The sequence below is a fragment of the Colias croceus genome, chromosome 9 (genome assembly GCF_905220415.1).
Source record: "Colias croceus chromosome 9, ilColCroc2.1".
NCBI classification, from domain to species: domain Eukaryota; kingdom Metazoa; phylum Arthropoda; class Insecta; order Lepidoptera; family Pieridae; genus Colias; species Colias croceus.
The window spans coordinates 1,912,560-1,934,847 of NC_059545.1; the positions used below are offsets into that span (position 1 = coordinate 1,912,560).

General features: G+C 35.5%; 2 protein-coding genes across 3 annotated transcripts in view; both read left to right on the forward strand.

Annotated features, from left to right (window-relative positions):
• The first annotated feature begins 212 nt into the window (after positions 1–212).
• Positions 213–16,062, forward strand: LOC123694242 (myc proto-oncogene protein). Of its 2 annotated transcripts, none has more exons than XM_045639626.1 (3): positions 213–496; positions 2,154–2,802; positions 12,600–16,062. In XM_045639626.1, the coding sequence occupies exons 2-3, from the start codon at positions 2,265–2,267 to the stop codon at positions 13,145–13,147; spliced, it is 1,086 nt and encodes a 361-aa protein (XP_045495582.1). In that variant the 5' UTR covers positions 213–496; positions 2,154–2,264; the 3' UTR covers positions 13,148–16,062. The 2 variants fall into 2 exon arrangements, with proteins under 2 accessions (XP_045495582.1, XP_045495583.1); XM_045639627.1 differs by lacking the exon at positions 213–496 and adding an exon at positions 1,796–1,994.
• Positions 16,063–17,532: 1,470 nt separating this feature from the next.
• LOC123694660 (tRNA dimethylallyltransferase) overlaps positions 17,533–22,288 on the forward strand; it is a 200,436-nt gene continuing 195,680 nt past the window's right edge. The window contains exon 1 of the mRNA XM_045640154.1: positions 17,533–17,696. Coding sequence (XP_045496110.1) covers positions 17,559–17,696 — 138 coding nt within the window. The 5' untranslated portion in view covers positions 17,533–17,558. The remainder of the gene's footprint in view (positions 17,697–22,288) is intronic.

A 22,288-nucleotide genomic window follows, 5' to 3' on the forward strand; every position in this document is an offset into this window, starting at 1 on the left:
TTTTTGTGCAATGTTACTATTCAAACGGGCACAAAAATGACTTGTACTACTGTTGGTAACGTGTGAAGCTGAAGTTACGGCGTATTTTCAGCGTATTTCGTGAATGGCATCAAATTAGCCGGCGAGCGGGGCCACACGCGGGGGGAGGCGCGGGACGGGCGCGCCGCGTCAGGCCCGAGCGCCGTCGGCCGGCGACCGCTACGCTACTCGCTCGCAACCTCGCGCTTAGCTAGTCGTGTTCACGGCGTCACACGAAAAGCACGCGCGGCTGTCCTTAGAACCGGCACCCGAATAATGTTTCAGTGTTTGACAAACTCAATCGGAGGTCTCGGAAGAAGTACCGTATTTAATTTACACTGTATAACCAATCGCATATTCTCAGTGAGTGTTACGCAGTGTGTACGGAAAAAACTTTGTCGAAGATTCTGAAGAATCTTGTGTAAAATTGTGTAATTCGCCGGCTGCAGCCGGATTGCGTTTTGCACAAAACTTTTTGGTGAGTGTTTCTTTCTTTTGATGTGTTTAGTGATCCTGTGAAATAAATGTTATAATTTAATAAGATTTATTAAGTGCGGGTAGATAGGTACGTATTTAGTGTATAAGACGACGGGGCGTTGTCGATTGCGAACCGAGGCTTGGTTAGGCATTTCTGCGAATTACCGGCACCCAAAATGCTTTCGTAATTTTTGGAATTAACGTAATTGCTGATAGGATACATTAAATTTACAATATCTATAGGTACCTACATGGAAAAATTTCTGTGATATTTCAATCGATATATTAAATATTTTCCAAATTGTTCACACGAATTAAATAATGAAAAATATGAGAAATATATGTATTATTGTTTACTATTGTAGTAGGTAGTAGTAAAGATATTTCACAATTGAAGTTTACAATTGTGACACTTTCCGAGGCAAATAATCACTGATTGTTCTGAGTGCCGATGCCATTTTATTGCTTTATTATTTGCAAATAATATTATTCAAGTCACATAAATATATACAGTATATGTACACTATGAAAAAAATACTATAACTTAGAAATTTATATATATCCAGACATAGAATTGTGAAAATTATAAAATCAAAAATATTCGATTGTTGTAGGTAGTTATTGTTATTTCTAATTATATTTCTCATAATACCTACCTATTTAATTATTTAAAAATTGGTAAATTATAGTTGTATAGAAATAATGAATAAATTATTATTGTACGTAGTAGTAAATTTACAAGTGTAGGTCAACAATGTAAGTGCTAAGTAGTCCGTAAATTAGTTATTTCATAGATACATAGGTAGGTACGTAATCCGTCAAAAAATCGAATAATTGCTTAGTGTTGTTCAAAAAAAAATATGAAAAAAGAATTGGCTTAGATGATAGATAATGTAGAACATAAATTATATAAAATGTATTATAATAATATAAAATACGTACTAATTAGGAAACCGCAATTATAGGTATAAAATTTGTTTTTCCGGAATTGTCACACAATAATTATTAATTTAAGTCTGTCTCGTCCAAGTATGTTTATTATTAATGACCATTAAACAAGTACATAATATTACATAATGTCTGTAAAGGAAAACATCGAAGCGGGAAAATGATGCCAAGCATTTGCCTCTATTGGTAAACAATAACTTCGCGCCATTTTACGTTGGTAAACAGCAATCTTACATTTCTAAAGCTTTTACCTGACTAGGGAACGATTCGCGGAATACGATCCAGGTAGAAAATAAAAAAATGGTATTGCTAAATGAACAATAACTAATTATTGTTAGATAAACTGGGATAGTGCTCAAGGACGGTATACCCCTTAAAAACGTTTGTTTTCGCATCCAGACTTCAGTCTCAATTCTGGCTTTGTCGTGGACACTTGTTATATTATAGCGTACTAGTGTATGAACGCAAGGGTCATCAGCCTTTGCATTTATTTCATTTCTATTAAACAAGTTTACTATAACAACAACAACAATAGTGACTTAGTGCGATAGGTGAATTAAATATTATTTCATTTTTTTATTTTTTACTTGGTACTTAGTGAGTTATAGTTAACATCATCAATGGACATAGTGTTGTGCGATCGTATTTGAAAATTTTTTTAAACCGAAGTGTAGTTTTTTTTTCTAAAGGATTTTTTTCTTTTGTTGCAGGCGGTGTGCGTGCAACAATCGCGCGCATCGTCCCTGTGATAAGAGGGCCCTGTGATATCGACGAGTTCGTCTTAGCTTTAAAACTAGTTAGCATTTAGGTATACTTTAAAAATGTCGCCACCAATCGACGCTCATATACTCCAGTTCGACGTTTGGGAGTCGCTGGACGAAGAATCAATGAACTTGACACAAACTTCAGAATTCTGGACACAAGTGCAATACGAAGCCGAGAGATTAGACTTAGTCCCACCGGCTAATTTCACTAACTTACTACAAGAAAGCGAAGGGGATTGGAGGATAACGGAGACTCCGGAAGAGCACAAGGACAATATCGTGCACCACGATTGCATGTGGGCTGGATCATGTATAGATTCGGGGCATCCGAATACGTTCGTTCCAACCGACTTGACAACGGCTGCGCCTGGGCAGAGTGTCCTTCGGAGAGACATGTCGCCGGCCCGGCCTGACACGCCGCCCTCGCTGGACGGCGATGAGCCTCCGCAGTTCCGACACGCCGTGGACGTCGCCGGCACCGCTCTGAGACTCCTCCGAGATTCTGCAGCTGTGGCAGCCGACCATTCGTACACGCTCGCCCGCCAACATTTCGACTACCTAGGCGTTCAAACTCCATCAGACTCTGGCGAATCAGGTCAGTACCTTCTCCTTTTTACACTAAATGTATTTTAAATGTTATGTTATTATAGCTGGGAGGTATCACGAATGTCACCTTCATTAAATACCATTAATTGCCACTTAAACGATTAGAATTTGAAATCGTCATTTTGAAAGTCAAATTGATTTTCCATTCATTGATCGTCGGAAAAAAATAATCGCGTGCGTAAAGGTCTTAGCTTAATAAGTTACTTCATTTTCATGATTATTAATTTGATTAATTTAAAATTGATACTATCATTATTACTTGCAATAACTGTGAGAAATAGTCGATCGGGATTAAGATTAGGAATTAATTAGAAGTGGTATTGTAGTTAGGAAGTCGTTTGACGGTTGTATAGTAAATGGAGTGCGTCTTGGACGCGTTTTAATTAGAGTTTCAAGAAATGTACAAGATGGGTCCCAGTCGTAGGACGCAGGCGTGATGTCGGAGCGCGGGAAACTGCGTATCGACCGGCGCCCCCCTTGTCTAGACGCACCCGCTTCCGGAACCTTCGCCTTCGACCTTGAACGTCCCAACCTTCCTTAATGCCATCTTCGGGATGTCACACCTAATTACTCTATAGGCTCCTGGAGATCTGTCACTTTGATAGCCACTGACAACACGGTGTTATCAGCTCGTAATTCTATTAGGTAGCCATGTTATAGTAGTCAGTTTTTTTCCAATTGTATACTTCTAAGTTCTTATAGAGATACACTTCGATCTTAGTAGTTTGAACGAAAGTGCAAAAATTTACTTATTATAATTAACATTATTTTCTCAGTTTTAATAGACGTAGCAAAGTAGCAAATATATATTTTTTTTTGTTAAAAAAATCGGGATCATCCTGGATGTCCTCTTACAGGGTCCGTAAGGTCGCTCGTGCGTCGACCGGGTCCCGACATTGACGCATCCTCCCAAAGTTCAGGGTTAACAGCCGAACCGTCTGGACGCCCATTAAAATGATGAACGTTCCCCGAAGTTCACCCGTTTTATATTTCGTATTTGATTAGGAATTAGAAATCAAATTGATGTTCAATTAAGCATTGTTCGCTCCGCTTCATTCTTCGATGAAAGTTTCGATGCTAAACTGAAAACTAGCGCAGATTATGCTCAAGACATAGTTTCACTCCAATTAATTAGTTTTCAAATTAGATTGGCACGGCATCTTATTTGAATGGTAATAGGTTGCTCGGAGAATAGTTGCGTTCGTGACGTCATGTTTTAAAACTATCGAAGGACTGAATATCATGGAAGCAATTGACGAATGTCGAATCAATGTCGTATAAATATTTCATATTACAACTATACTTACATTGTCTGTTATCACGGCTTTTTAACGATCGTCGATAAGAGCTAGTAAGAAGGTCGCGATGAGCATGCGTTTAAAACGCACTCGGTTTAATTATGTTCGTAGTACTTGTTATTCAACATGACTATATAGGTTATAAAGCTAAGGTTAAAAATAAACATAGGTTCATGTTCGCTCCGAGACTGGAGTCTAGTCCGTTACTCCTATAAGAATGCAACGGCACAAAGTGGAATCTCATTGAAGTGGGGCTTGCTTCTCGCCGGACCGGTTTCACCTCGGTACTTATTCTCCGTCTGCACGACAATCTGATAGACATATCTCAAAAGTCAATTACAAGTATGTTATATCCATTAATCAATCGAGTAAATATTTATTGGGTAGTGAGATGAAACTTTGTTGTTCCAATAGGAATATTTTACGGCGCATGCGCGGCTTTATCGCGCCATGCACTGCGAGCCAAGTACGGTCAAAGTTGTCACATTTTTCGCGCCAATTTACTGTAACGCAACTATGCCATTATAATTTATTTTATCGCGTTCATTTTTAGTTTTTACTGGCGTTCTATTTGCCATCGGTGTGGCAACGTTGTGAATAATAAATCACGTTTATTATCAAACACCGTGCGGCTCGAACGCATCGGACATGTAAGAAAATTTTATGTACCTAGGTAGTTTTTATTGGAATCCGTAAAACGGAACGTTGTCGAGCCTAATCTCGGTTCGCGCTCTATTATTACGAGCTAACCCAATAAACTACACTGATAAGCGTAAACGGCGCTAGGTGCTTTTGACCTGCATATTATCTTGACAGATTGCTCTCGCAAACAATATTTATGACATTTAAATTCTCGGTCCCGTTAAGTAGGCGACTCAAGTAGGGCGGTTCGTATTGTGAGTTCCTTTAAGGGCTATTTAGAGCAATGGATCCGGTTTTGTGTCCGAAACGCTGTATCAATCACCGAGGTCACACATTCCACTCTCAATATTAGTTTTAGGTGCGAATTTTTTTTGGCACTTTTAATTTTAAATTGAACTAGCACTTGAACGCGTTGTACAAATATTTGTAGTACGCGAGACGTGGCAGACATCGCCAATCGCCATAGCAACAGTGTAAATTCAAACAGTTTCCGCGTCGAAACCGGTATGCCATTAAGACGATCATTTAAAATCTTTTAAAGCGTGTTAAAAGTATAATGATTACGTAAGTAAAGGCGTAGGTACTTTCACAATATGCGCGGCTAACATTCGGTTCTATGTATGACCTAAATATCGTTCGCTATTACTCGCCTACTAGCCTAGCCTACGCCGCTCACATACATGGTCTAGATTAATTATTTATTCTTATTAGACACACATACCTTACATTAATACACGGTTTCGTAAGTGCCTATAAAATCAGTTGGTCTTAAAGGTTATGTGGACGTATACCCCTTATTACTATACTATTACTTGTGAAAATTGTGTTAGAGAATATCCCACTTACGTTTTTCATTTTCAACATGATTTATAATACAGCGTTAAAATCAATTTAATGAAATATTAAAACGCTTTTATTGCGTTCGCTGATAAATATATTCACCACGCTACATAATATGTGTTACTAAGATTGTAGATGTACACTGGCCTTGGTATTATCGCGCGAATATTAAAAGAATTGCAAAGGAAAGATATATTTTCGATTCGTGAAATTCTGGGTCAGTAGGTGATATGATATGGTATATCTATCACTCGTTTATATCGTGACTTTATGTTCTTATTGGATTAAGGGTATTGTAATTGTCAGGCGATTTAGCTTTTACAATGGTGATAACGCTATCTGTTACATAACGCACTTTGCTATTGATTATATTACTTACAAGTAAAAGAGCTATGTGCAAATTATACAAACCATTTGGCCTGCCTACAGGTCAGCTACTCGCTTACCTAATTTATAGTCTAGATCTAGGCCAAGATTCGGCCAAGTTTATGGTGCAGATTAAAAAAATCTTTATCACAGTAGTATTAAATACAGAAGTTGTATCAATTTATACGCCTCAGCGGCCCCCGCTTGGCCTTCACAAAACTATCAATACCGATAAAAATAATACTTGTCATAGTAACATACATTTGTATTGTCTTATCACGCAAAAGTTTAAGCAAGTAGGCGCGATAACACCACGGCAACGAGATAATTTCAGTCACCTTGATCTCACCGAAATAAGTTTTTTTTTTAATATTACGAATTATACCAATATTTGACTTTACATTTTCTTTTGTGGGTATAAATAAATACATGATACAGTTATTAGTACCTACACATATTACAAAGCACATTCGTTATTCACACTATGAAAATGTCGTAATTCAAACGCGTAATTGAATGCTAATCTTTAATTGATTAATTACCTTCATTAATGCTATTCGGTATTTTTCCTAAAACCATACATATTTAACATAAAATCGGAGGACATCACGTGACCGTTCATTCCTAGCCAAGTTGCCCAATTGCCCAATATTTAAGAAATCTAAACTCTACGCTACCACGACAACATATGAAATCGCTTATTGCGTGTTTTCATAAAATATTTATGTCTTGTGCCTCGTATGTTCACACGGTGATAAGGCCACGTTGAATATATTGATATTACCAGTTTTATATATCGCGATGGGTGTGGTGATCGGTTGGTTACAGAAAATTAGTGACGCAACACAACCGGTTTCCAAAAAAAGACTCCGGAAACTCCTCGTTGGAACGGTTGGGGTCTCGATGGTCTACTCTTGACCTCGTTGACATTTAGATAGGTCATTATTGTGCTTTGTATTTTAATTAATGGCACAGTTGCCGACGATTCACATCCTCATTATAAAAGCCATTCAATTTAAGATCGTCTTTCTGTATTAATTAAGGCAAATAAAATGCGCGTAAAATTATTAATTTCCATTAATAGCCGTATAATAGAGACAATACGCAAAAAGATAATTTTTTCCACGCGCACGTTCGCCCATGAACTTCCGTACAAACTTCGTCAAGGCCGAGTCGAACGCCCAATCGATCCGCCATAACGCCTGCCATAAATTACCACGGCCTGTTTTAGAAGGCAGCGAGTTTGGAGTGCTAACCGCAGCCCAGATGACCGACTTTTCTCGCTTGCGTAATATTCCAAAAATACCGCCTAGTTGTTTTAAGTCGCACGCTTGTTCATAGCGAGACTAAATACTTTGAGGTACTTAAAAGTTGTGACTGACAAGTGACATGTGATGGGAAACGCCCTAAACATTTGTGGGTAATAAGTATGAAGTAATTTTGGGCAAAGCTGTGTTTTTAACATTTAATTATCCTAAGTTTCCGGTCGACGGTTGAGCAATGAGAAAGTGTACTATTAAAAATTATAAGCGACGTCTTGTAAAACTGGTGCGCTTCGTATCGAAACTAATTAGCATTTCATTAGACATTAAGTATACAGGTTGATACAATAATTTGGGCGTTTTATCGATGCGTTTATAGCGGAGCATTGAAAGAATTTCTTTTGCAAATTACGTCTTGCGTTATCTAAATCTATCCTATATTAAACGTGATATCGGCTTAATTCGTCCGTAGCCGATAATCAATATAATGAGCGTACCTTTGGAACGTATTTCGGGTTCGATAATAAAACTGCTCAGTCACTTCCAAAGTCTTTCGCAGTGGAAGTCCATTAAGCAGAGCGATGCTGCAGCAGCATTAGAATTACTTTTTTTATGAAATACGGCGGGCGTATCAAACAGGTTGTATAGGATGGCGTGAGCCGCGAGCGCGTCACGATAATTTTTAATTATCGCGCTCAAATGCCAGTGAACTTGGCCTCGGATCGAAGTCAGCGGAGCGTGTGGCCCCAGCCGTAGCAGGTCACACTTGACGACATCATTGTTACTACTGCATTCCACTCTCGAAATCACGATAAGTGGACATGTGCCTTGATATGATAAGAACCGAGATTAGTCATTTTTGGCGCTAGGTCATACGCCTGTTTCAAATGAATTCAATCACATATTTATAAACATATATTTCAATAGTGCAAACAATTAATTGCATTTATGTAAATGTAAATCGGGAATAGAATCAGGATTTTCTGTTAAATGCATAATACAATTACTCCGGCGCTCGGAATCTCACAAGTGTTCATTTAAACGTTAATTGGAAACAGACAGGCCAAGTCGTAGACAATTACGGCGGCTGAACAATCTCATTGAAATCCCCTTTCACTTAGATCAGGAAAGAGTTTGTTCATAACTCACTAATTTATTTAAATTGTACGACGGTTATAATTTTGTGATATGCAAATAATTTTCAAACTATTTCAAGCATCGAATTAAATGGGATATTATACCAGTAAAACCTCATGGGAACCCATTAGACAATCAAGGAAGTTGTATTCACGGCGGGAGTATTAGATAAACCTGTTTCGATTACACGTATGTAGTTTCGAACCGCGAATTCAATACGTCTAGAGTCTAGACTATAAGATTAACTGTGCTATGAGTCATTGTGTTCTCACGGTGAGACAGATGGTACCTAGAAATTGTGACTAATCTATCGAGTGGGAGATTGCACGACACTGCCACAGCTGTTTTCAAAACGGCAATTGCATCTCATAAACTTGCGATCAGCTCTTCCACAGTATATAATAAATTAGTATCGCCAACCGATCGTTAAAAAGTGGATTATGATCTAGTTTAATGGAATTGCAACGTCGCGGTATCCGAGAATCGTCTCGAGTGATGTCGATATAATAGATATGCAGTAGACCGGAGATCGCCGGCGGGCCGCGACAATACCAGGCGTATCGTTTACATACCGGGCTCGTAACAAATACTCTAGGCGACCGTTAATCGCTATGGCGCCAGGGGAAAAGAGAAAATCGTCACGTGAAAACCGAGCCTCATACAATGGATCCTTCACGCCTACATTTAGACGTCACGCACTCTGTTTGACGATCGGCGCCTGAAGGATAAAATTAGACCGACGAGCTGCTGCGATAAGCGGCTACGCAGCTATGCGGAAATCGAATAAAAAGATTGCGTTGGTGTGTAAATTTATAGTCGCTTAGTCTGATTATGCGATTTTATTTCGAATTTTGCAAATTACACTGACGTCCCTGAAATTGCGCCGTTCCGTAATGGAACAGCTGCCCACGTTACGCTTCTATTTTTGGTTAACGGGATGAAAACGAAAGTAAATTTATTTATATTAGGAGGTGGTTGCGTCAAGCCTTTGAACCGCATAATATTATTAACATACATTGAGATAATATTAATATGGAGCAGACACCACGAACAAAATCTGTGCGCCAAGCGCGGCGGCGCGGCGCGCGCGAATGACGGCTAGACAGTCATAGATTATGCGATGTCACTGACTCACCGCTATAGAGGCGACACTTTGTTTCATTCTGTCTATTTTATTGGGTGCCACTCCTTACATGCACGTTGACTTGAAATTTTCTTTGTACTTACTTAATATTTATTTTAGGTATAAACTGACTTTACTACGCGGGGCTAACAATATCTGGCATATAATATAGGATGATGTAAATAGTGACGTCATATGGAATAATTTAATTTTTTCGTGTTTTAGGTTCAGTCAGGGCTATGGGAAGTTTTATTCCTTACAAATTGAGCCTTTTTTAGAAAAAAAAAAATAATTTTTCCCTTTCTTCACGGCCCAGACATGGAAACCTTGAATAGAAAAAATATTAATTACTTATCTCTGAACTAGCGGTCCGCCCCGGCTTCGCCCGTGGCACAATATTTCGCAATAAAAAGTAGCCTATGTTCTTTCTCAGGGTCTTAAGATTGTCTGTGCCAAAGGAGAATGCCCATGAAAGTATGGACCACAGTACAGTGTTGCGTCAATGCCAGAGTGGTTTTGGAGGGTTCTTCGATATTCCAAAGATTTTTACCAATTGATTTTTGTGTGATAAAAACAGGGGTTTTCAAGATATTGAGAAAAATGGGAAATAACCTCAAAACTTAAATAACCCCTATTTAGTTAGGTTTATGTGTGATTTAGGTAACATTTTATCGTCCAAAGGTTATTTTTCGATTTACATATTTAATCTATGCGTAGAGCTTATGCTTTCAGACAAAGTCTATCTGTTCATCGGCTAGTGTAGGTAGGCACCAGAAATCTTCCGGGACGGATTTCAAGAAAACCTAAATATATACTTAAAAAATGCCAATTGAGTTTTTATTCGGTTTACATGTTGTTGTTGTTGTTGTTTGAATCATTTTTTCACTACATATTCGAAGAAAGAAACAAATAAGAAATAACTGGTTACCTACCAAGCTATGTCATAATAATATTTTTTTTTTATATATATACATATTTATATTATTTTACTTCACTATCTTTGTTAAAACAACCTATAGTGTATAAACAATACCCTATAGAGTGATTTTATGTTAATTGATTTTTTTTGTAATTCAATGAAAACAATAATCGATATTAATACATTTAGCTATTTACCATAGTAAATGTAATAAGTTACCGCTTGGTTACCGTGGTAACCGGTAATGGACACTAAATGTTATAATAACGGATCTAAACAATTACATGTCTTATTAGATTTTACAAAACATTCCCTGTTCAAAATATATTTTCCGATGGTAAGAAGGCCTCTAAATTGCCGAGATTTTTTTTAATAGTATTGTTGTCTTGATGCATGAGAAAAACCAGTACCAAAAATGGGCATTCTCCTTTCATCAAAATCGGTCCAGTAGTTTATGAGCCAATTACAAGCAAACAAACAAACAAAGTTTTCCTATTTATAATATTAGTGCAGATAAATAAATAATAATTCAATTATACGTTCAAGTCAGTAGCTTATACAATATCAATTAAAAACTTGATTAAAATCAATTAACAAAAAAAAATTGGTGATTGAGTAATTGATTTTCATATTTCATGATTTCACCTTTTTTCAATTAACAACCAGTCTATGCTTTTCTAAATATGTAAAATTATTATTTTATACTATAAAAATATACGCCAGCAAATATTACTAACAACACTTATTTCATGCCCAATGTCATATCTTAAATTTTTAATCTATGACAAAATGTCGCCCGCCAAAAATTTTGCTCTAACTAAGTTTTAAAAATTATTATCTAGTTACTTACTGATGAAAAGTTATTCCTTTGCACTTTTCCGTATTCTTTGTATTATTTGTGCAATATCGTAACACACACGTAGGCATATTTGATGCGTTTCACTTTAAAACAAATAAAAAATGAGCGTGACGTTCGCGCCAAAGAGCGAGCAAGCGACTGAGTGCAGTTACGCCACATGACGTATGTTGAGTGGAACATAAGTGATGTAGGCGGTATCGACTCCATATTAATATTATCTCAATGTTAACATAATTATTTGTTGCTGTAACTGGATAGCGTCGGCGCATGCAGTGATTTCCGCGAAATATGCGGCACGTAGTACATAGTAAATATGACACGGCCGAGCGGGCAGATACTTTACTACATCCGCAGTCGAATACGAGATTACCTACGTTCATTCATAGAAATAGCATTGTCGGTATTGCTATCCTCAACAATCTTTCCGTTAAATTGCAATGGTTGCAGAAACGATCGGAATTTAGGCCGAGTTTCCGCTCCACTCAAATTACATACTTAAGACATTCTAGGCGTGCACCTAGTTCACTCGCTCTTATCGTGCTTTACTCAATCCTGTTCATTTGGGAGACTTAGTCCTATGGCTTTGTTTCTAGAAAAAACAGGTATATTATATATATTGGAGACGCCCGTGTTGAGGCTGTCACTTTTGAGGCCACCAACTCCGTACGTGTCCAACAAATGTTTTATTCAGTGTATATAGGTATATAATTGCGTCAATAGGTTTAAAATAGTGTAAACGTTCGTTAATATAAGTACAAGGTAATATAATTGTATATTGCATAAATTAATATTCGGGAACGTATGAGCGGGAAAATGAAATCAGAAAGCTGAAAGGTAGTTCCGTAGAGGCAGAGAGACGCCGGAAAGCGTGTCCACCGGTTGATAACCCAGCGTCCATTGAGTGCGGACGCTGCGGTAGAAACCGCGCACGCGCTCTCGTTTTGGCGCGAATATCCATGACGTCAGGCGTCTGGATCGATGTCGACAGACGCTGCGGTAGTACGGCGGGGTCGACGGCCTCCCCCCTTCTCACACCTATACACCCTCCCACCTGACTACTGCAATCGCATCCCGACCACATCTAGACTCACTCATAACTATCTATAATGACTACGACAATCGCCCGCCTTTTATGGTGATGCGAACGCAACGAACGATCTATGAATGAAAGTATGCAGGGAATGGAGCCGCATACGGGTTTTATTTGTCGCTGCAATTGTGTGCGATGCACAACAAAAATGCCATTCTTTAATTAATGACACAACTTTTTTACACATTATCATTTAGTCGATCGCCTTGAATGGAACTCGATTTTAACGAAACTTTTTCTATTGTTACAGAGGAAGAAATCGATGTGGTATCGCTCGGAACGTCACACCAGCCTTTGGCTTCAACGTCCCATGTACGCGTGGATTGCTATCCGCGCGTATCTTCGGCTCCCGAAAGACACCACATACAGTCTTCGGTGGAAGTGAACATGACTCCCAGACCGGTAGCTAGAAAACGTTTAATACCACCTACAGGCGTCACCGCTGCTTCGGTGCCCCGGCGGCGGAGAGGCCCCGGCAGACGCGGACGATCAAACACTGACACTGACTCGGAAGCCGAGTCTCCCGAGATCGAACGCCGCTCCATACACAACGATATGGAACGCCTACGGCGGATCGGCCTCAAAAATCTCTTTGACGAACTTAAAAAGCAAATACCGGCGACGAGAGACAAGGATCGCGCGCCGAAAGTGGTGATCTTGCGCGAGGCGGCCGCTCTGTGTCGCAAACTTCGGGAAGAAGAACTGGAGCGCGAATATCTTAAAAAGCAGCAGAACAAATTGATCACCAAGCTGAAGAAACTGCGCACGATGCTGTCGGCGCGCTACCGCCCGTACTGAGCGCGCGCTCGACCCGCGTAGGTAATAGTTTCTTGAGAGCCGCGGTCTTCCGTGTGACGCGTATGGACTGACTTACCTTCTTTGGCGAACGATCCCATCCCGTTCAATTTTGTACAATATATTTGTAACATAACGACGACGATCATTCTTCGAGTGTGTATCGATATAGGTCGAGCGGGAGTTTGAATCGTTTGTTAAATATTGTATTTAATCAGCTTTTACGGCTTACTCTGCTTCTGTGGATCGCGTGTAAAGTAAAGTTAGCTGAGCAGCAATAACTGTGGGTTTGATTTGCTCAAACGATGTATTGCGGTGCCAAAGTGAGCCATAAAGCTGTTGTTGATAAATCCTAAGTCTTCAGTGAAATATTCTTAAATAGTAACAGACTGCTTCGTAAACTAGTAGACTGGTTTTACCTCTGAAATGTTTTTTTGAATCATTAATAATATAATAGTTGACAGAACGGATACAGATTATTTGATGTTGACTACTTAACCGACATACAATGACGTAAGTTTTTCTATTGGGAATAGCTGGTTCAGGCAGCGGTGGGGCGTGTGGCAGTCTGTATAATTAACAACGCTGTACATAAGATCGGTAGTGACATAGTCTGGAGTTAGGCTGGCTGGAGTTTGTTGGCTTTACGGATAGCTGTTGTGGAGGCGCTGGCCATTATATATGTTTTCGGCCCGGTTCGTAGGAATTTTCTCTTTAATCCCATACCTCGCTTGTTGGGCGAGACGGGTAGTGATGTCAATATTGTTTTAACTTGATATTATTATAAGTCTAAACTACTTAGATTAGTTCGCTTATGGTTTTGTAGTGTTTTTGTTATCTGTAAATTTTAACAATTTTACATGTTTTTTAAATGTTAGTCGCGCAATTAACTCTGATTCACTTAACACCATATAAATTTTGGACCATAGTAAGCAATAATTATAGATTTTATAAATTGCACCGCCCTTATATGCATTTTATACATAATTAAGTTAATATTTTATAATAATGATCGACTCGAGCACGCGTATGTCAATAAAATTTCGAGTTTTATAATGCCATAGACAATTTGATTTTACTGTCGTGGCACAGATTAATAATTTATGTCAATGAGACAAAATAAAGGGTCCGAGGTGGAATTTAATATGCGTGTTAAAATGTATTATCATTGCATTCTCATTATTATCCATTGTAACATCGTGTAAGTGTATTCGAACTTTATTTTACAAAACTAAAGTTTATATTATGTAACATGATAATATATTGATATTCATTTATTTTTACGCTAATATTCCAGTGATTAAACCAGTGAATTATAATCTCAGTGACAAATGTCCGTTTAAATAGACTGTGTATTTTGATAACAACATCAAAACCTACGTTTGCAGGTGACCCGAATAGGGTTCTAACATAAAATAACCACGAAATAGTTCCTCATAGTACCTACTAATAGAAAATTTTGCATTTTCTTTTTTTATTATATAATATTTTTATTGCAGTAAGTTAGTGTATCGCGATAGTTAAGATAAAGTCGATAAAGCCTGGCCGGAAAGGGTCGCTGGCTTGGCATAGTGTAAAGGAGCGAAGATTTGTTATTGTTTCTGGTCAGGCTTTGAACAGGTTGATGTTTTATCAAGCACATGGTCAACAGATATGTAAATTTGAAGGCTTTAATTGTGTGCGGAATGTGCCTTGCTATGTACATATATTATATAAAAATAATAATATTAGGTTTATACTCGAATTAGTTGCAAGAAATATTTTTTGTGAGAAATATTATCTTAGTGATAGCGTTGTTCTTATAAGTAGCACACGAAGAGGTTTAATAGGTATCGTGTTAAAGATTCGCAGTTTATCTTCCAGTAGATGTAAAGTGTACATAATAGGGTTATAGGACGTAGGTGTATTTCATCTTTTTTTATATTAACAAGTATTTTTTTTTTCTAGTAATTGTTTTAATTTTTTTTTTCATAACTGGAGAGTTACGAATTCTCGAATGTTGTACCTGCATTTAATTTTTTTTGTTAATCTTGACATAAATAATAAAGATAGATGATTTAGTTATTTGAAAATAACATTGGTTTCTTTGTGGTGATAACGTTTTGAAAAATAGTTTTTACGTAAGAAAAAGTCAGTAGTTAACGGTTAATGATAAGGGAAGCCAGCTTTATAATCGCTAGTAACAGATCAAGATAATTTTAAACGAACGAATCAATGCACGTTATTGTCAAGGCACATTTCCAACACTGCCAAACGAAATAGAGAAATAAATCTTACATAGCAACTTCGTTTGTATATTTTATAATTAAGATTGGGATGATTAAGTCATGTTATAGTTTAATTTTTATTACATTTTTTCTTGTAAAGTATCCGTATGTAAGATCTAACCGTCGTTTGCTCGAAGGGACCAGTCGAAGGGGTGTATAATTATTTTATTTGAGAGTCGATTGGTGTGTTTAAAGATGGAGGCCTCTGGCCAATGGTGCGTTAGATGCGCAGGCGACGGTTGTACGCACGTCGCTACAGAGAATGCAAGGCGCAAAATAGATTCCGCCTAATATTAATGTTGCACTTTGCAATCTTTGAAGCGACGTTTTAATTATCCATGATAATGTGTACTTACCACGTCCTGAGTTTTTTGGATACTATTATTATGAGGAGAAAAGTTTTTTTTTTTGGTTTTTGTTCCTTAATTATTTGTATCAAAAACATTAAGATAATCATTAAATATGATAATAAATGAAGGTCGGACGAAAGCAGAGCTCGGAAGCAGTTGGCTATTGATTGTGATTTTTATGTTTTTGGTGTAGTTTGGGGTAAGGCTAAATTAGCGTGTAGATTCTGTGATTTTATGTACCTGTGTGGTACGATGGGAAGTGTTTCCTAAACTCTGCTTTTTTCGGCTGCAAAAAAAAATATGGCTGCATTTTTATTTGTACTTCCTTTCCTTTACCCTAAGAAAACACATGCACATACATATTATTTACGACTAGATAAAAAAAAAACAATTTAAATAAAAATATAATTACATTTTACATGATTCATTTCTTTTTTCTAATTTTTATAAAAGGTTACGTCATAGCTCAACCGATTTTTGTTTAAAGTAATTCTATTCTAGAACTATATTCTTGTCATGTAATTACTAAAACAATTGCCTATCATAAATGAATTTAAAATTCACAAAACACTTTTTCATTCACTCTAGTCATCTAGACTAGTATGTCACACGTCAGACACAACAAAGGCTTTTCTAATTTGAATAGTATATATTTATTTACATGATCTAAGTATTTAAATATACAAGTTTAGTATAAACAGCATATTATATCATTGAAAGAGGTGTGAGTTTGTGTTTGAAAAGAAACTTAAATTAATCTATAATTAAAAAAATATCTAATGATAGCTAAAATGCTGCGTATATGAATAATTTGAAAAGAATTTGAATAATAAATCTATACTAATATTATAAAGCTGAAGAGTTTGTTTGTTTGTTTGATTGTTTGTTTGTTTGTTTGAACGCGCTAACCTCGGGAACTACTGGTCCGATTTGAAAAATTCTTTCGGTGTTAGATAGCTCATTTATCGAGGAAGGCTATAGGCTATATACCATCACGCTACGACCAACAGGAGAGGAGCCACGGGGGTGAAACCGCGCGGAGCGGCTAGTTAAATATATAAATATGTATAATAGAGATTATTATCTCTATTCCATATCAATTATCAAATTGAAATTGAAGAAATTCATTCCTACTTAGTTCAATAGTGACACGCCTTCGTCTCTGTTATCAAATCAACACATTAGTTCATGGAGAGAAAAGATTTGCGTAAGTTTTTATAATTTGTTTATTGTTTATTATGGGTTCATTTTTGTACATTTCTATGAAAATCTATAAAATCTATCTACAACATTAGAACGCAAGTAGGTACCTAGCTACCTACGTACCTACATATTTTATTGTTAGTAATCGAAATAATCTAGTTACCTAATAAATGGTATTGTAATTTATAATGTTAGCTATAAACAAATGAACCACGTTAGGTATAATAATTAAGAATGCAATGCAATATACACAATAAGCAAATTACAATATTATATAGAACTCCTTGATAAAACTTACTTCCTCGCGCGATAAGCAAGGGACAATATTGTGGAAAACTATGACCCGATAAGTAAACGCAAGTAAACAATTATGCAACTAAGAAAATTTATCAAAATAAACTAAATCGTGACGATATTTACTATGAAAAACACGACTATTTGAAAACAAACAAAATATATTTCTATAAATGTTCGATGACATACTCAACGAATTTACTTGAAACGAAACGCATCACTCAATCCTTCAAGCTCCAACATCAAAACAAAAGTGAAGTCAGTTACGTGTCACGTGTGTGAAGTTTGTGTTTGTGCGCGATGGCTCTTCGAACAGTAATATCTTCGAAATTACCCATGGTGATTATATTAGGTGCTACAGGAACAGGGAAAACTAAACTTAGTTTGGAATTAGCTCAAAGATATGGAACAGAAATAATCAGTGCCGACTCAATGCAAGTAAGTATTTTCTAACCTCAAAACTTGTTTTTGTATGAGTTTACTGGGATGTTAACAGGAGTATACTATTTCGTGAGTATAAATTTGTAAAATATATAAACGATATTAAACGATAGTTGTATAAAAATGTATTATTAATATCAAGATTCGGTTGAAAATAACTTCAAACAAAGTGAAGTAAATATAACCTCTCATAATTTCTTCTTAATTGGTTTAAAATAGTAAAATTGTTATAAAAATATGATAAAAGATAGAAATAAATAATTTTATCTAGTTAACTTTTCTAAATGTCCATATTTTATAAATAACATTTGTTTAGAAGATGCAATATTCTATCTATTCTCATTATATAAAAGGTCAACAATGCAACAATCCAAACGTGATAAATTTATATTTAGAGTAAAATACAATAATCTTTAGTCAACAGTATTTATTGCTATATTAAAAATATATACTAAATTGTCTATTTAGACGTCATTCACTACATCTTGCTTGAAATCTAAATGATTTTGTTCTTTCAACGATTAACTACTATATAAACATTTAAATACTTTTCAATTTTTAAATACCTACGTATCGATTATTTATTTGTTAAATTTCATTAAAATTGACCTATATTTCTATTTGTAAGATGAAATAAAGAATATTAATAAATTTTTACAGTACTTCACATGCCTCATTCAACGGTAAAATAAATATGGAAACAGGAATGTATGGATACATTATATGTAACTCGTATGACTGAAATAATGTAGAAAAATATATCAAAAGTTCATAAATAACAAGAGACAAACAATAACGGAGTGAGATAACAGTGTTAACAAAAACACTGATCAGCAAAGTTTATAGCCCTAATTGCATCCATTGCAGCATCCAACTATAGTGCAGCAATGGATAAAACTATAATAAACATGATCATGAATTCATCTCAATATTCAAATGATTGATACTTTAGCCAGTCCGCTAAATGATTGACAAAAGTGTATAAAGTAAGCATCAATAATTATAATGACAATAATTTATTTATAGCGGAGAGTTAGCTAAAGTATTGTAGACGGAAATCCTCAATCGCTAGAAAAAAAAAATGAGTTAACGGCTACAGCGGTACCAAAGCGAAGACGAAGATTGACATTTTATCAAATCATGATAAGCGAGCATTAGCACAGTTGACAGATATATATACGTACATTAGGGTGAAGTTCAATCGTTGTTGTGCTCAGAATTATATACAGTTAAGAATGAATTAAAGAAAACTATACTGCAAAAATATTCAACGATTAATCAAATAATTAATAATAAGCCTTCATTTTTCATCTCTCAAAATATTTCATATGTTGTATTAGTTGATAATATGTAGTCTGTTTTTAATTTTTATCATTATGTTAGTATGGTAATCTATTTATTTTAGATATATTATATACATCACATTAGAATAAAGGATTCCTCACTTTTCTTTCACAGGTTTCTATACTTTTCCCTTCCTTTTCCTTATCCTTCCGCGCAGTCCTTAATGTCATGGTCATTACCAGATTTTGATAGATCAAAATTACTATTTATTTTTTAAAGTCAGCCTTTTTTGCTTATAATTAATAAGGTATTTGTTTTTTTTGTGTTTTGACTTTTGATCACAAATATAGATTACTAGTGGTCCGCCCCGGCTTCGCCCGTGGTACATATTTCGCAATAAAAGGTAGGCTATGTCCTTTCTCGAGTATCAAAATATCTCCATATCAAATTTCATGCAAATTGGTTCAGTAGTTTAGGTGTGATTGAGTAACAGACAGACAGACAGAGTTACTATCGCATTTATAATATTAGTATGGATTATGTTTTGTTGTGCAACATTCTAATAATAATACTAAATATTGTGCAATATGCTTCACTAAATATATTATGTGTGTGTTTAATGCACTTATGTATGTTATAAGTTGAATGTAGGTATTAGTGATTGTAGGTACACTTAATACATGAAAATCATATGGTTTAACATGTCATCAAGTAGTAATTATCAATTTAGTCCATTATGTTTAGATTTTAACGGACATCTAGAATCTAGATTCTGCTGGATTTAAATCCGTTATGAAACAGAAGGAATGTCACTGTTAAAGGGTAGGTATAGGCATCAATTACCTAACAGATTATAAATTTAGCTATTTGAATATTAAACAAATTACTTTTATATTTTTTGCCCAAACAAGTTTTAACATCATAAACTTAATTTTCTAAAAACATGTTTGATGTCAATCATCACTACATAGTACAAAGTCGCTTTTTCTGTCCCTATGTCCCTTTGTATGCTTACTTAAATCTTTAAAACTACGTAACGGATTTTGATGCGGTTTTTTTTAATACATAGACTATTGAGTGATTCAATATGAAGGTTTTAGTGTATAATTTATTAGGTTTGAGACAAAGCGGGCGAAGCCGCGGGCGGTAAGCTAGTACATATTATAAACTAATTCGAAAAATACTGAGCTACATTTTTTACTTTGTATGTTTTACTTACATGATAGTTGTAGTTTTGTAATTTGTTACTTTGAAATAGGAAAGATCAAAGAAAATTATAAGGTATAAAATATAAATATAATATCTACTAGTTTTGTAATGAATACAAAAGAGAAAAATGAAAATGAAATAAAGTGAAGGAACTAGACATCAGTGACACATAATTTAGTTTCAAAATTGGCGGTAAAAATGACACTTCCGCCATGTTTTCTCCCGCCGAGGGTTCCATAGACAATAAGAAGGCTAGTTCACGACCCTTCCGCCTGTGTCGTGCAGATTTTATAACGTTTACTTACCCATTTTATTTGCATCTTTGTAATTACATTATTTTTGTGCACCACTGACGATAATCCCGTAAAATTTATGTATATCAATTATTTTTAATTGAATGGGAGCTCTCTGAAGAAATAGGTACCTAAATATAATATATTATATTGTTTGGGAGAAATGTCTAATTTTCTAACGATTGTTTAAATAATGGATGATACAAATTTCACTGGAATTAAAGTATTTATTATATTGTTTATTTCTCCAAAAATAACTATGAGATTTTTAGAGTTGATACGTTGTCAGACGATACCTTGAAAGATAGCGTGAATCACCATTCACGCTATCTTTCAAGGTATCGTCTGCTGCACCAGCATGATATTACAAATACAGGAATGGATATCACAACATGAGATACCACGCTAAAAATATAATTTTTAAATTATATTTTATGTATTACTCATTATGATCCGTCATAAAACACACTTCATACCACCCACCGGCATGTGCGCTTATTATAAAATTACATAATAATATGGTAACATTGCATTGTTGTAAATAATCGCCCGAGATTGCTTTTAGATACAACTACTTAATTACTTTTTTCTACTATAAATCGTAATAATTTGGAAACGGAGAAAAATATTTAATTCTGACTACGATCCGACGTGACTTTTCCCGTCTTCCATTCCAACTTATAAAAAATGCACCATTTAACATTCCACGCCACATAAGAGTCAAAAAATAAACAGTTAAAAGATCATTGATGATGATCATAAATGATTATCTATTATCTAAAAGCGATCGCCCATCACCAGTAATTAAAAAACGTAAACAATTTATAATTGCATGGGAATTTCGCAGTGTCCAAGTTTGTCTACTCGAATTATATAAGACGTCGAGTAGCCTTCGCTCAGGTCGCTGTCACTGCAGTATGTCTTGGACAATCAGATAAATCACTATTAATTAAACACTTTGCAATTGGTGGTACAAATGAGAAGTAATTTTTTTCAAGAATTGATGACGTAGGGAAGTTAATAACAAATTTAGTAGCATGACATGAAAATCTTGTTAAATTGTAGCATTTGGTGGCTTTCCACTTAAAAAAACAAAACAGACGAATCAAGTTTAGTCTTAGAGCATAGTTTAGTAGTTTCATTCTGTCAAGTATATAAAAATCTTTTGTTTTTTCAGTATTTCCTAAAAAATGTATTCCAATTATCCATTTTATGATACTTTTATTGACGATTCAATTACACATTTATGTAAAAAAAAATCATCGTCATAGCTTTAATTACCAAATCGTACTTTTTCGTTGTAAAAATTCCAACATTATCTGTATCAAAAAAAAAAAAAAATCATCCAAGATTATACCATTAATCCGAATAGCAGAACAAAAAGACGTTTTGTTTATCAAATTCCCTGTAACCCTGTTATAAAAGTGAATAATAGGTATATCGGATCATGTAATAACTGTTCCAGGAACTGGGCCAATGAAACATTTTACTGTGCATTTAAACGAGTCCCAAATTAGTACCCACGTGAACCCCACATTAACACCTTTCTGCTACTTTTATAGATGTGAAGAATGCGTACATTGAACTAGATTTTAATGGTGTCTTTTAGAACACTCTGATCGGGAATTTTAATATGCTCTCATATCGCTTTTAACTTGTGTTTTATTGAAATGTTACATGTAGCTACCTATTAGATTTGTTAAGAGCTACTTTGATAGAGTATTTATTTTGTTTTAATGACTCTGTAATAAATCCCTGCATATTTTATAGTTCTATGGACGTTTTATACAAATATGCCCTAAA